The sequence below is a fragment of the Salmo trutta genome, chromosome 7 (genome assembly GCF_901001165.1).
Source record: "Salmo trutta chromosome 7, fSalTru1.1, whole genome shotgun sequence".
NCBI lineage: Eukaryota > Metazoa > Chordata > Actinopteri > Salmoniformes > Salmonidae > Salmo > Salmo trutta.
Window position 1 is genome coordinate 10,421,758 of NC_042963.1, and position 16,998 is coordinate 10,438,755.

The following is a 16,998-nucleotide window of genomic DNA, read 5'->3' on the forward strand; positions in this document are numbered from 1 at the left end:
GGCGTGGCAGAGGAAGGCGGGGGCCCGTGGTTTGGGAGGGGAATGCTTGGTTTAGGATGGGGAATTGTGAGGTCACAGACAGGCAATATGAACAACTGCCCACCCAGCTGGCCAGAGCCACAGCACAATCCTGCCTTGTATTTTATTCTTTGTCAAGACAAAACCGGCAACCACTGGCGCTCACATAAGGGCACAGTACTGGACTAGAAGTAGGTCTACACATAACAGGCTAGTGTTGCTCCTATCCAGAGAGCAGCTCTGATAATGAGTGGGGTGAGTCAATGGCTGAGAAGAGGGAACAGGACACAATCTCAATACATGTTACGTCAAGGCTTTTGTGAGAGATTATGGATGGATAGCTTGTTGTATAAAGGAGTAGTAAGAGAAAGCAGGGAGTTTCTTTCTAACAGTATCAAGCAGATTATTCAAGTGTTTGCCAACAGTTGCTGGGTTGGGCTGTATGGTAATTTCCAATGTGGATACAGGTTCAAAGTTCACAGTCACACTCTTGGAGTCCTTGAGCCCACACTGGAGGTCTTAATGGTGTAGCCAGAGTAGTTGGGTAACAAGAGGAGACACGACAGACAGACCCAATCAGTATTATTCAAGTAACAGTATCACCGGTCATTATGTCACAGCAGGAAGGTGGTGGATTTTGTGTACGTCAGTTAAAAAGGTATATCCCAGATGTCATCAATGGTTCCATCCCTGGTCACAGTGAAGAGGTCATGTGACTCATCCTGGTTAATAGTTAACCATCACTATCATATCTGTGCCGGGGTACACAGTCGGACGGGCTACAGAGTTTAGAGAGATAAGTGTACTTCCCCTTCGCCCCACACATGTACATAAGAACCATTTACTGAGTGTCATTGTCAGATCAGTCTCAGTCTCATTCACATATCAGTTGAAATGGCTCTGCTAGAATATGTAAGAGCAGTCTCTCTCTCTCTCTCTCTCTCTTTCTTTAATCCCTGAGCCAATTGGGTATGAAACTACCACCTTGTCGCGTCTCGGCTTCAAGTTACTAACTTCAGCAAGTGGCTAATGAAGAAATTAAAAGTTGACTTAATTACTTCATTTAGGTCACTTACAGAACCCACATTCCTTTAAGTCACAACAGTCACCTTGCACAAAAGTCACTTCAGCTGTTTATTAAAGTGTAAAAACGGTCCCATAAAGGATGTTTTAAATTGTAGAAATATGTCTCCTATATAACGGAACTGCATGAATGATTCCGTACAGGGGAGTAACATGTTTTCACAAAACGTTTGACTTTTCATTGTGGAGAGAAACAGTGGCAGGGTGTGGAGGTGTGTGACTCCCTCTCCTCTTCCTCTCCTTACACACACACAGGCTAGCAGGGTCACTCAGCCTCTCTTAGTAACAAAGCCAGTCAAACCTGACTGGCAACAAATTAAGATTACTCTCATTCACACACGCGCAATCGTGTTCTCTTTTCTTTCAGTTGGGCGGATGAGGATGGTACTAAAATCAGAGACAAACTGTAGCTGGAGACGTTTGGGACCGAGTGTCCTGTTACTACATACACAGAGTATGACAAGAGACTGCCATTATATTACCACAATAAACCAGGAGAACCATGATAGACTTCAAACACGATATGGGCATGGTGACCAGAGAGTTTTTGACCTAGATTCCGTCTGAGCAGCAGACAACCACAGAAAATCTCTTGACATGGAAACTGGGGAGATTCTTCAATACACAGATTCATAACTGGTGGCAGGTAGAAGTTCATAGCTCACAGATTGGGAAAGCCAGGTGCAAAAGGTCTATCCACATGTTGATGTGTGCTAACATGTATATCATAAATGACCAGGACAACGCTGATATTAGCATAGGCATAGAAAGAGAATTGTATATGTTCTACGTGCTCTTAGCTCAGCATGAGAGAGATTTATCTTCCTCTTAACCACTGATTTTATTGGTTTAAAGGGTGTGTGGATAAGTTTGGGAGAAGAAGAAGTCATGGAATGATAGGCTCCTGTTCGTGCTGACTCAGATGGATTTTCTACTTTGTTAAAGGGAGAGGTAATAACCTCCCACCCGAGATTACAGTTACTCAGCAATTGCTAAACTACTGATCACCATAGCTTGTCAAGATACGCCTAACATGAGCCAAATGCTGGGCCAGGGTGTGCCTTCAGTCATTCACTCCAAAGTTGCTCACCCACCCTTTAACGGCTTGTTTTACAAAACACGTTTTTGTCATAGCACTACTACCATTTAGCCATAGGCCGTTTATAAATAGACATGACAGAGAATTGGTATTGGGTGGTGCTTGAACAATGAACTTCACTTGGCGTTGAGAGTTAGGTCCTTCCTATATAAATACCAACAGACATGCTCTAGTATAGTGGTGCTCAAGGCCCTGGAGGCTGAGAGAGGCCTGTGTTAGATGTAAACAGAGCTATGGGAGAAATGATAATGAGAGCTCCTTTTGTCCTCTTTGTGGTTAACAATGGTTAACAACTCACTAACATGAAACTAAACACAGCAATTTGTCCTTTGGTTTTATCTCCATTTAATTCATCTAGCCCTGCCCTATTTGTTGTGTTTATGCACCTGTCTACCATTGTGTCTGTCCTTGCTATACAATCTGACCTGTGCAGTGTCCTATTAACTAAACATGTTAGCAAAAACCTATTAGCTAAACAGCTACAGTATAATATGTAGGGCTGAGAATTGACAGGGTCCACACGATACGATATTATCATGATACTTAGGTGCCGATATGATACGTATTGCGATTCTCACAATTCTATGTGTATTGAGATTTGATAGTGCGATTTTATTGTGATTCGATGTTCCAAACATATTGCTGATCATGTATGCTGCAGAGGGACAAGAGAGAGCCGTGAAAAAGTGAGTTTTGATCAGTCATGAAAATACGTGCTAAAAACATGTTGGCTCACAATTTAAAAAGTGGCACAGATACAGCCGACTAGTGCAACAATAATATAACCATATTGTCAAAAATAATATAACCATATTGTCAAAAATAATATAACCATATTGTCAAAAATAATATAACTGTATTGATGTTTTCCCCCATCACTAATGAGTTGGTCTGCATCACACAAAATGATGTCTATGAGCGAGAAACTGACTATCCCTGGCTCTCCTGATGGGGAGGGGTAAGGAGAATCAGGAGGCTGCAGAGACAACAGTGTAGCATGGCATCCCCCACCCCTCAGCACTGCCACAGGCAGCTGTGTCTCTGCCAGCCTTCAGGGCTCCTCATGTGTGGGACTACCCTGCCCCACTAGCCAATGAGATCCCCCTGGATCTCTCTATATCCTGGTGACGACAGTCTCACCTCTTCAACTCTGCCCCTGCTGCCTCTCCCAGGGGCCCATGCCACATCTTATTGCAATTACTGTGGCAGAGCAGGCCAGCCATCCTCAGACAGGACAGGTGAAACATGCCGGCTGTGTTTGTGCTGCGTCTTAATCAATCAGACCTCACAACCTGTTCTCTCTCCGGCTCTCTCCTCCCCAGTTACATCATCCTATTCCCTCACCACCCTTTGACTTGAGCCAGCAGTTGTAGAGCATTACCTGAGGGACCTACATATGAAGATGTGTGCTAATTGAAGGCTTGTGACAACTGTCTCCATGGAAGCAGAAGCTAAACAACCCTAGCATTCACAATGATAAACTTAGGCCAACTGCAGCAGATAAAATATACTTTATGGATTAATTCTGCTGTCAAATTACAAAAGGAGATGAGATGGCAGCCTCAAACTGAACGTTTGAGGCGCTCTAGTTTCCACCCCCTCAGTAGCCTGCTGCATAATGCTTGGTCATGTCCCTGGGGATGAGTGATGAAAGACAATAAGGCCTTTGAGAGAAAAAATGTGATTCAGATCCATAAAGAGGAAACATTCCTTCGAGGCTGAGGCACCACTGACTGCCCTCACAAATTCCTCCCAAAAGGTTATCATCAACCCACTGATGGAGCTTTTTTCTCTCAGAGGGCACTCTGTCCTAAAGAGTTGTGGAGGGCCACATCAGGCCAGACGGCCAACATTCACCATTCACAAAAGCCTATGCATACACACACACATAAAAATACAATGCCTTCAGAAAGTATTCACACTCCTTGACTTTTTACACATTTTGTTGTTACAAAGTGGGATTAAAATTGATTTAATTGACGTTTTTTGTCAACAATCCACACACAATACTCCATAACAGGGCTGCCCAACCCTCTTCTTGGAGATCTGCCATCCTGTGGGTTTTCAGTCCAACCCTAATTTAACACACCTGATTATATTAATTAACTGCTCAACAAGACCTTAACTAGCTGAATCAGATATGCTAAATTAGGGTTGGACTGAAAACATACAGGACAGTAGATCTCCAGGAAGAGGGTTGGGCAGCTCTGCTCTATAATGTCATAGTGGATGAAAAATGCTACAATTAAAAAAATATATACAAAAAATAAAACAGTAATATATCTTGATTAGATAAGTATTCAACCCCCTGAGTCATTACATGTTCGTTTTTGGGTAAGTCTCTGTAGCCGTGTTCACATTGGCAGTTTGAAGTGACTCAAAAAGTGACTATTTATTTGCATATCCGATTCGAATCGGTTCTTTTTCCTGCAGTCACATTTATAGATGGTTTGAAATACGATACAAATCTGATTCCTGACCATGTGTCTGAATGGTCAAATCGGATTTATTTGCCCTCAAGTGTTTTAGACTGCTATTTGGAATATCTTGTTTCTTGCTAGCTGCTCTGTTGACAGTCTGACAAGAACATGTGGTAGCTAACTAGCTTGTTAATTGTTTACAAACAAATTTGTGATTATGCTAGAAAGCTAAACAGCTACCTACCTAGCTAGCTGACTGCTGTGGCTAGCCAAAAAGGACTCATTTTGAAAGTTGGATCATCTTATCCTTTGAGGCTTTACAAATGTTCTTACCCTATGATTTTGAGAATGCAAAGCAACTGGGAAATGTCCATGGCAGGCATTGTTGTTACCTTAGCTTGCTACATAACTTCTGAGTGATAGGAAACACTAGCACCACCACCAATCAGCCTACACCACTGAACACAAACCCATCATTACTATGACAACTAGTGTAGCCTTGTCAGAAAATAACTGCTGTCTGAACTAAAAAAAAAAAATAGGGTTGCAAAGGGTCGGAAACTTTCCGGTAAATTTCCAACATTTTTCTGGAATTTTTCCATGGGAAGTTAAAACCTCTTACATTTAGACGTTCCGCTAGCGGAACACCTGCTCCAATATCCAATGATAGGCGTGGCGCAAATTACAAATGCCTCAAAAATCCCAAAACTTCAATTTTTCAAACATATGACTATTTTACACCATTTTAAAGACTCTCCTTTATCTAACTACACTGTCCGATTTCAAAAAGGCTTTACAGTGAAAGCAAAACCTTAGATTATGTCAGCAGAGTACCCAGCCAGAAATAATCAGACACCCATTTTTCAAGCTAGCATATAATGTCACAAAAAACAAAACCACAGCTAAATGCAGCACTAACCTTTGATGATCTTCATCAGATGACACGCCTAGGACATTATGTTATACAATACATGCATGTTTTGTTCAATCAAGTTTATTTTTATATCAAAAACCAGCTTTTTACATTAGCATGTGATGTTCAGAACTAGCATTCCCACCGAACACTTCCGGTGAATTTACTAAATTACTCACGATAAACGTTCACAAAAAACAATTATTTTAAGAATCATAGATACAGAACTCCTTTATGCACTCGCTATGTCCGATTTTAAAATAGCTTTTCGGTGAAAGCACATTTTGCAATATTCTGAGTAGATAGCCCAGCCATCACGGCTAGCTATTTTGACACCCACCAAGTTTGACCCTCACCAAACTCCGATTTACTATTAGAAAAGTTTGATTACCTTTGCTGTTCTTCGTCAGAATGCACTCCCAGGACTGCTACTTCAATAACAAATGTTGGTTTGGTTCAAAATAATCCATAGTTATATCCAAATAGCGGTTGTATCGTTTTGTTTTGTTCGTGCGTTCAAGACACTATCCAAGGGTGACGAAGGGTTACGCGCCCGACGCGTTTCGTGACAAAACATTTCTAAATATTCCATTACCGTACTTCGAAGCATGTCAACCGCTGTTTAAAATCAATTTTTATGCTATTTTTCTCGTAAAAAAGCGATAATATTCCGACCGGGAGTCGTTGTTTACGTTCAAAGACGAAAGAATAAAAACATGGGGTCGCCTCGTGCACGCGCCTCCAGTCTCTGTTCTCTGATCGACCACTATCAAAATGCGCTAATGTTTTTCAGCCAGGGCCTGCAAAGGCACCATTCAGCTTTTTGCCGCCTTCTGAGAGCCCATGGGAGCCGTAGGAAGTGTCACATTACAGCAGAGATCCCCTGTTTTGGTTAGAGATGATCAAGAAGGCCAAGAAATGGTCAGAGAGGGCGCTTCCTGTTTGGAATCTTCTCAGGTTTTGGCCTGCCAAATGAGTTCTGTTATACACAGACAGACACCCTTCAAACAGTTTTAGAAACTTTGGAGTGTTTTCTATCCAAAGCTAATAATTATATGCATATTCTAGTTTCTGGGCAGGAGTAATAATCAGATTAAATCGGGTACGTTTTCTATCCGGCCGTGAAAATACTGCCCCCTATCCATAACAGGTTAAGCCCTGGAATGTGGGTAATTTTGCTTAAATTCATCAAAAAAAGTTAGCTTATAACAGTGAAAGTTTTTTGTGGGATACACAAGGCAATTTTAGGTCTTGTAGCATATTTTGGTTAAACTATCCCCAATTCAATGCAATTGCAACCCTCTGCATGCACAGTGCACTCTTCCATCACATGTACAGCTGATTCTCAAGATCTTGCACACTAATGAGATGCTATTGAGCCCACACTACTACACTGTCTGGGCCAAGGACTATATGCTTTCTGGTAAGTTTTAATTACGATACTGGGTGGGGTTAATATATTTTATATGACATACATTATTTTGTTAACTAGTAAATAGTAGCCTTCAGCAAAGTGTGTTTAAATCATTTCTAACTTGTTAACAATTTCTGCTAGTTCGTTTTTGCTACCATGTGGGTTTTAGCTTGCTTGAGCCTGCTAACTGAGGAGTGTTAATTCACCTGTATCCATACATGTTTCATTTTAAAACATGTATCCTACAAAAGGAGTTGTTTAATCTAACTGCTTAACTACACTGCTCAAAAAAATAAAAGAGAACACTTAAACAACACAATGTAACTCCAAGTCAATCACACTTCTGTGAAATCAAACTGTCCACTTAGGAAACAACACTGATTGACAATAAATTTCACATGCTGTTGTGCAAATGGAATAGACAACAGGTGGAAAATTATAGGCAATTAGCAAGACACCCCCAATAAAGGAGTGGTTCTGCAGGTGGTGACCACAGACCACTTCTCAGTTCCTATGCTTCCTGGCTGATGTTTTGGTCACTTTTGAATGCTGGCGGTGCTTTCACTCTAGTGGTAGCATGAGACGGAGTCTACAACCCACACAAGTGGCTCAGGTAGTGCAGCTCATCCAGGATGGCACATCAATGCGAGCTGTGGCAAGAAGGTTTGCTGTGTCTGTCAGCGTAGTGTCCAGAGCATGGAGGCGCTACCAGGAGACAGGCCAGTACATCAGGAGACGTGGAGGAGGCCGTAGGAGGGCAACAACCCAGCTGCAGGACCGCTACCTCCGCCTTTGTGCAAGGAGGAGCAGGAGGAGCACTGCCAGAGCCCTGCAAAATGACCTCCAGCAGGCCACAAATGTGCATGTGTCTGCTCAAACGGTCAGAAACAGACTCCATGACGGTGGTATGAGGGCCCGACGTCCACAGGTGGCGGTTGTGCTTACAGCCCAACACCTTGCAGGACGTTTGGCATTTGCCAGAGAACACCAAGATTGGCAAATTCGCCACTGGCGCCCTGTGCTCTTCACAGATGAAAGTAGGTTCACACTGAGCACATGTGACAGACGTGACAGAGTCTGGAGACGCCGTGGAGAACGTTCTGCTGCCTGCAACATCCTCCAGCATGACCGGTTTGGCGGTGGGTCAGTCATGGTGTGGGGTGGCATTTCTTTGGGGGGCCGCACAGCCATCCATGTGCTCGCCAGAAGTAGCCTGACTGCCATTAGGTACCGAGATGAGATCCTCAGACCCCTTGTGAGACCATATGCTGGTGCGGTTGGCCCTGGGTTCCTCCTAATGCAAGACAATGCTAGACCTCATGTGGCCGGAGTGTGTCAGCAGTTCCTGCAAGAGGAAGGCATTGATGCTATGGACTGGCCCGCCCGTTCCCCAGACCTGAATCCAATTGAGCACATCTGGGACATCATGTCTCGCGCCATCCACCAACGCAACATTGCACCACAGACTGTCCAGGAGTTGGCGGATGCTTTAGTCCAGGTCTGGGAGGAGATCCCTCAGGAGACCATCCACCACCTCATCAGGAGCATGCCCAGGCGTTGTAGGGAGGTCATACAGGCATGTGGAGTCCACACACACTACTTAGCCTCATTTTGACTTGTTTTAAGGACATTACATCAAAGTTGGATCAGCCTGTAGTGTGGTTTTCCACTTTAATTTTGAGTGTGACTCCAAATCCAGACCTCCATGGGTTGATAAATTGGATTTCCATTGATTATTTTTGTGTGATTTTGTTGTTACCACATTCAACTATGTAAAGAAAAAAGTATTTAATAAGATTATTTATTTCATTCAGATCTAGGATGTGTTATTTTAGTGTTCCCTTTATTTTTTTGAGCAGTGTATTTATCTGTACATGTGTAATGAACACGATGGGAGACAGAGAGCTGGTTTCAAGCGCAGGGAGCAGCAGGTGTTTATTGGTAAAGGACCACAGGAGGAGGCAGGTAGATGGGTCCAGGGGCAGGCAGAAGGTCATACACAGGGGGTCCAAAAAGGCAACAGTACAGGCAGGGAAAAGGCTAGTAACGTCGTCCGGGAGATCAGGCAATAGGTTGATAACAGGAAATCCGCTAAGCTAAATACAGGCAGGGAATAGGCAAAGGGCGTCATTAGGGAGGCAGGCAAAAACTCTCATACACGGGTGGATTAAATTACTGGGAAAAACAGAGCTCTGAATAGAAGTGTGTCACAAAACAAACAATACCTCACAATGATAAGGTGCAAAGAACTTAACTAAATAGTGTGTGTAAATGACATACAGGTGTGTGAACAGGTGATCAGAATTCAGGTGATTGGGATCTGGAGAGTGAGCGGCGTTCAGGGGATCTATGTGTCTGAGAGTGTGAGTTGGAAGCAGATGTTACAACATGGAATTGTATTTGGGTTTTTTTTCTCATCTTTACAGGAAAATGCCATGGGCACTATCTGATGTGTGAAGACATTTCACTGCAGCTAATGTAGAAGGAAAAGCTGTGTGCATTTGCAAATACTGTGCCAAAGCATATGTGAAGAATGCAACAAAGATGCAGAATCATCTGGCCAAGTGCATAAAGTTCCCTCAGCACTCACAACAAGCAACCTCTGACAAAAGTCCCTCTACTTCTATTCGAGGTGAAGATGAAAAATCAGACACCTTATCGATAGCAACAGCTCATGGTCTTCCTGGAATCAGAAGTGTTTTTGACTCAATGGAGGAATGTAGTCAGATAAATTCTGATGAATGTCTTGCTCGAGCTGTGTATGCAACTGGTTCACCTCTGATGCTCACAGGCAATGTGTATTGGAAGAGATTTCTGAAGGTTCTTTGCCCAGCATACACCCCTCCAACCAGACCTGCTTTATCTACTCATTTGCTAGATGCAGAGTTCAATCGAGTTCAAGTGAAGGTCAAGCAAATCATAGAGAAAGCAGAATGTATTGCAAACATCTCTGATAGGTGGTCGAATGTTTGTGGGCAAGGAATAATTAACTACATCCTCTCCACCCCTCAACCAGTATTCTACAAGAGCACAGACACAAGGGACAACAGACACACCGGTCTCTACATTGCAGATGAGCTGAAGGCAGTCATCAATGACCTTGAACCATAGAAGGTATTTGCACTGGTGACAGACAATGCTGCAAACATGAAGGCTGCTTGGCCTAAAGTGGAGGTGTCCTACCCTTACATCACACCCATTGGCTGTGCTGCTCATGTATTGAATCTGCTCCTCAAGGACATCATGGCACTGAAAACAATGGATACACTCAACAAGAGAACAAGAGAGCCAAGGAAATGGTTAGGTATATGAAGGGTCATCAAGTTATAGCAGCAATCTATCTCACCAAGCAAAGTGAGAAGAATAAGAGCGCCACATCGAAGCTGCCCAGCAACACCCATTGGGGTGGTGTTGTCATCATGTTTGACAGTATACTGAAGGGGAAGGAGTCTTTCCAAGAAATGACCATATCACAGTCTGCCGATATGGACAGCCCCATCAAGAGGATCCTCCTGGATAATGTATTTGGGAGAGAGTGGTAAGCAGCCTGAAACCTATAGCAGTAGCCATTGCACGGATTGAGGGAGACAATGCCATCCTGTCTGATGTTCAGACTCTGCTTGTAGATGTAAGAGAAGAAATCCGTACTGCACTGCCCACTTCACTGTTGCTCCAAGCAGAGAAAACCGCAGTTCTGAAATACATCAAAAAGCGTGAAGACTTTTGCCTGAAGTCCATACACGCCGCAGCATACATGTTGGACCCCAAGTCCCCGGTTACTAGGAGCGCCGCCTCTGGATGAGCATTTTCTTGTTTGCTTATGGCCTTATACAGCTCGTAGAGTGCGGCCTTGGTGCCAGAATTGGTTTGTGGTGGTTAATAGACGGCTACGAATAATATAGATGAGAACTCTCTTAGTAGATATTGTGCTCTATAGCGTATTATGGGGTATTCTACCTCAGGCGAACAATACCTTGAGACTTCTTTAATATTAGACATTGCGGACCAGCAGTTATTGACAAATAGACACACACCCCCGCCCCTCATCTTACTAGACGTAGCTGCTCTGTCCTGCCAATGCACGGAAGCCAGCCAGAAGCCAGATTAGTGTATTTTCCTTTTCTCATACACACAAGATAGGCTACAAAATACTGGACAGCACAATGCCACTCTGAGTAGCCAAACCCAGAGCAACAAAACAGGGTTGGGGTCAATTCCATCTAAATTCCAGTCAAGTCAGAGAGTAAAACAAATTCCAATTTCTATTCCAAATTTCCCCCCATTCAAAATAACTGGAATTAGAATTTTAGTGTACTTCCTGAATTGACTGAGATGTAAATTAAATTGATCACAATCCTGCAAAAGACCCACAGTAATAGCTTGCGGATCCCATTTACGCCATCCAATTAACAATTTACATGGATCACCCAATCATCCATTAACATGGATCATCCAATCATCCATTAACATCTCTCCCATGACCCACGGCAGCATTACGTTACTCTACCAGTACCTCCAACCTCCGCTACCTCGGCGAGAGACAGAAGATGAGCTAATGGGCGGGTGGGAGGATGTGAAGAGAATTGTCCTCTGGGTTGGTGCCTAATGTTTATATAAAGGGACCACTGAATAAGCAAGAGGCACATCGCCAAAACTCTGGTTTATACTACCAGCACTATAATCAATGCAAAACCCTGACAGAACTGTAAACACAAGTCTGTCAATTGAAACTGAACCCAATGTTTTGAATTGATATGTGATAAAAATAAGACTTTGACAGAGAGGAGAATGCCATACTTAGGCATAAAGACTTGCATGTGGGAGCAGTTCAGTGTTTAACTGTGGTTAACAGGATCAATACAGTGACATTGTTTAACTGTAGTAAACAGGATCAAGGCAGTGACAACCACATGCATCCCTTGCCCCCTCTCCGCAACACTCACACTTTATGATGGGGTTGTAGAGGTAGCAACAGTTTCCAAAAGTCAGAGTCGACCAATGAAACTTAGTGTTATAAGTAGTGATGCACCGATATGACATTTTTGGCCGATACCGATATCCGATATTTTCTTAACTGACTTGCCTAGTTAAATAAAGTTTACACACACACCACACTGACCAAAACGTTATTTTGTTGGCATTTACATATGTAACCATTACCAGTAAAACATCATCAAAACCTATTTCTTTCACTTACTTGCTGTGCTGTTTCATTGTTAATTTGTTCAGTCGTTTCATTCTCAACCAGGATTTCATCATACATGTCAAACAGTGAAGTTTCAGCTGTCTGTTTGTCCGTGGCCTCTCTTCCTCGGTGCGCACTGTCACTGTGTCCGTTTCCATCTTGTCCAGTTGTGTATGTAACAGTTCTGATATCGCTGGTCCAATTGTCAGTCGTGAAGCCAATAGCAGTAACACTATTACTGTGTAACTCCTGTAGGGCAACATCTGCGCACTTGAACGGCAATTCAATGGCTCAGACACGAGATGCATGTGGCAGGGTCTGCAGGCAATCATGGACTACAAAAGGAAAACCAGCCACATCTTGCTCCCAGGCAAACTAAACACCTTTTCCCGCTTTGAGGAGAATACAGTGCCACCTGCGCGGCCCACTACCAAGGTCTGTGGGTTCTCCTTCTCTGTGGCCTACGTGAGTAAGACATTTAAATGTGTTAACCGTCGCAAGGCTGCCGGCCCAGATGGCATCCCTAGCAGCATCCTCTGAGCATGCGCAGACCAGCTGGCTGGTGTGTTTACAGACATATTCAATCTCTCCCTATCCCAGTCTGTTGTCCCCACATGCTTCAAGATGGCCACCATTGCATTCTTGGGTACAGGAACAAAGGTAACTGAACTAAATGACTATCACCCCGTAGCACTCAATTCTGTCATCATGAAGTGCTTTGAGAGACTAGTCAAGGATCATATCACCTCCACCTTACCTGTCACCCTAGACCCACTTCAATTTGCTTACCGCCCCAATAGTGCACAGACGATGCAATCACCATCACACTGCCCTATCCCATCTGGACAAGAGGAATACCTATGTAAGAATGCTGTTCATTGACTACAGCTCATAATTCAACAACATAGTACCCTCCAAGCTCATTATAAGCTTGATGCCCTGGGTCTCAACCCCACCCTGTGCAATTGGGTCCTGGACATCCTGACGGGGCGTCCCCAAGTGGTGAAGGTAGGAAACAACATCTCCACTTCGCTGATCCTCAACACTGGGGCCCCACAAGGGTGCGTGCTCAGCCCCCTCCTGTACTTCCTGTTCACCCATGACTGCGTGGCCATGCACACCTCCAATTCAAATCATGAAGTTTGCAGACGACACAAAAGTAATAGGCTTGATTACCAACAACGACGAGACAGCCTACAGGGAGGAGGTGAGGGATCTGAGTGTGGTGTCAGGAAAATAACCTCTCACTCAACGTCAACAAAACAAAGGAGATGATCGTGGACTTCAGGAAACAGCAGAGGGAGCACCCCCCATCCAAATCTATGGGACAGCATTGGAGAAGGTGGACAGTTTTAAGTTCCTCGTCGTACACATCACGGATAAACTGAAATGGTCCACCCACACAGACAGTGTGGTGAAGAAGCCGCAACAGTGCCTCTTCAACCTCAAGAGGCTGAAGAAATTTGTCTTGTCACCTAAAACCCTCAAACTTTTACAGATGCACAATTGAGAGCATCCTGTCGGGCTGTATCACCAGCTGGTATGGCAACTGCACCGCTTACAACCGCAGGGATCTCCAGAGGGTGATCATCAAGGACAACAACCACCCGAGCGACTGCCTGTTCACTCCACTACCATCCAAAAGGCAAGGTCAGTACAGGTGCATCAAAGCTAGGACCGAGAGACTGAAAAACAGCTTCTATCTCAAGGCCACCAGACTGTTAAACAGCCATCACTAGCACAGAGAGGCTGCTGCCTACACACAGACTTGAAATCATTGGCCACTTTAATAAATGGACCACTGGTCACTTTAATAATGCCACTTTAATAATGTTTACATATCTTGCATTACTCATCTCATATGTATATGCTGTATTCTATATTATCTATTGCATGTTAGCCTATGCAGCTCCGTCACTAATCAGCCACATACTTATATATTCTTATTCCATTCCTTTACTTAGATTTGTGTGTATTAGGTATCTGTTGTGGAATTGTTAGATATTACTTGTTAGATATTGCTGCACTGTCGGGACTAGAAGTACAAGCATTTCGCTACACTCACAATAACATCTGCTAACCATGTGTATGTGACCAATAAAATTTGATTTGATTTCAACACAAAACCTAGGGGGCTCATGGTTCTCACCCCTTCCATTCAGTTACACAGTAATTATGACAACATCCAGAGGATGTACTCCAACCTCTCAGAGCTCTTGCAGCATGAACTGACATGTCCATCCCAGCAAAGCATCAGAGAATGAATCTAGTACTGAAATCATAAGCTACAGCTAGCTAGCCCTGCTGTGCATAAAATGTGGTGATAGATGACTTAAAGACAATAGCTGAACAGTTAAAATTAATTTCTTCAAAAATGATAAAAAAGCAAGAACTATATTTCGTCTTGTTTTTCACTTTCTTTGCCAGCAAATGCAGCTAGCTAGCTAGTTTAACCTACTCAAACACCCAGCTCAATCAGAGGGTTGCTATATTAGCTAGCTGGCTATGACTATCCAACACAACACTGGAACTCTTCCAAGTCAAGGTAAGCTTTTGGTTTTACAAATGTATTGCCATTGGGCCCACCGGTGTAAGTGCTAAACTGCTTACTGAACTGCTTACTGACTGTACACTAACGTTACTGAATAATTGTAGCGGGTTTACTGGCGCTTTAGTTCTATTAGCTATTTTGACTATGACGTTACTTTAGCTAATATGGTGACAATGAGGTAGGCTGTGTGTAGTGGTTATGACATGGTTTGGCTTGGAAAGGTTTTTTAGCCTGGTCGCATACAGCTGATGTGTTGTGCATTGAAGTCCACAAGCGAAGGGAAAAGGTTTGAGGAGGAGAGCGCGTAGATGCGAGAAGGAATACAACGTGGCTGCTATAAAAGTGAACTGGGTTTATGTCCGATCAGGGGTGTATTCATTTAGACGATTCTGTAGAAAAACGTTTCTTAAACAGAAGCAAACGGAATGAAACGGGAATAAACATACCTGAATTTGTCCAATAGAAACTCTTGTTTGCAACTGTTGAACTAATGATTACACCCTAGTGTAATCAAGTATGCAAGGCGGTATTGAATGTGTCACTGTCTGTCACCTCAAATCTTTCTCTCGACCTGTGTACACCTACATTGTAAACTTTAATTCATAGGCTAGGTTGTAGCAACCTCATGATGGGTATAGGGAAAATTAGAGTATCATGTAGTACTCTAAACCTATCAATGTTATATTGAACTGGATGAATGGAATGTGAATGACAGTCATCCAATATGCTGTAATAGAAAAAGGCCATGCTCATGAAAAAAGAAAATTGTCCGCCTTCAACTTAAACAGCACCGACCCCCACTTACTAGCATGTAGCCTACAACCATTATAGTAATGGAAAGTTTCTCCCAAATCCACTGACTGTGTTAATAGGCATATTGTTGTGCCATCATCATCTCCTATTTGTAAACCACATGCATGTGGTTACAAATAGGGGCAATGTGAGATTGTTGTTAGATGTAAATAGGCAATGTGTCTCAAATCAGATGTGAAAATCACACCACCATGAACATTGTCTTAATTTACTGTAGTCTACTTTCCAGTCATAAGACTGCTGAACAACTAATCAAATGGGCACCCGGACTATTTCCATTGACCCCCTTTGTTTTTACACTGCTGCTACTCGCTGTTTATCATCTATGCAGTCATTTTACAAATTACCTCGACTAACCTATAGGCTCGTTATTGTTATGTACATTTATTGTGTTTATTTTTGATTGTTTCGATTTTCTTTCACTTTAATTTATTTAGTAAATATTATATTAACTCTATTGTTTGAACTGCATTGTTGGTTAAGGGCTTGTAAATAAGCATTTGTTGTATGCGGCGCATGTGACAAATACAATTTGATTTGATTCGATAAGAAACTATGTTTGGGTTACATTTTAGAGTAGGCTATCAGAGCAGAGTATTATAGCCTGTACCTGTGTTTCATCGGCAGTACTGTCTGTGTGCAGCTCTCCGATATAGTACTGTTCCATCCACCGCCGTGCGTTCTCAGAATGGCGGTGCGGGGGTCCCTCCATCTCCAGGCTGATATCACTCCCTGACCTGTGTAATATCAGAGCCTCTCCACCCGGATGCATTCGAAGGAATCCCGTCACATCATAAACCTTCGTCCCCAATAATACCCAACATGAGTATTTTGTGGAATGACGGGCTACCTCCATCTCAGAGAAAACCCGAGGGGACACCAATGGAGACATTGCAATGTTGAAGTATCCACAAAAAAAACATAAACTAAAGGAGCGCGTAAAGACCCCCTGGCCGACTGACCACGTACTAACTTCTACTTCATTTCTCAGCCCTGACTGAGCTTACTCGACCAACTCATTAGCATATCATTAATTATTCATCGTTCAAGACTGCTCAAAGCTCAGTCTTTCATCTGCCTTTTGCTCGCTCTGCAACTTTACAGCGCTCTAGCTTCTTTTTTACCCCCAATGTTTACAGCCATTATTACATTGTTCATTCATGTTTAGATGGGGCTGAGATCAAATAAAAACTATCTTTTTAAACTAGTCTAATAGAGAACCTGTTAAACATGCGTGATATTTCCTCATGGGCGTAGTTCTGTTTGATGTGTGGGTGCCTCTCAATATCAATAACATATATTAGGGGTCACCAACAGGTCGATCGCGATCGATCATCTAGTTATTCCCAATCGATCACCAAACATTTCTGTAGAAAAGTCGACGATAAAGGCTTGAGCTCCTTAATTACTCGATTTTTTTTAATTCGACTTTGCGCTTTTGCCTTTATGTGCACTTGATTCAGAAACCCTGTGCGCCGAAAAGGCAGTGTTCCCATTTTGAA

At 43.1% G+C, this 16,998-nt stretch overlaps 1 protein-coding gene across 1 annotated transcript in view; it reads right to left on the reverse strand.

Moving 5' to 3' along the window:
* Nucleotides 1-16,731, reverse strand: part of fa2h (fatty acid 2-hydroxylase) — a 31,984-nt gene extending 15,253 nt beyond the window's left edge. Inside the window, exon 1 of the mRNA XM_029757930.1 lies at nucleotides 16,107-16,731. Within this exon, the coding sequence (XP_029613790.1) occupies nucleotides 16,107-16,388 (282 nt within the window). The 5' untranslated portion in view covers nucleotides 16,389-16,731. The remainder of the gene's footprint in view (nucleotides 1-16,106) is intronic.
* Between the last annotated feature and the right edge of the window lie 267 nt (nucleotides 16,732-16,998).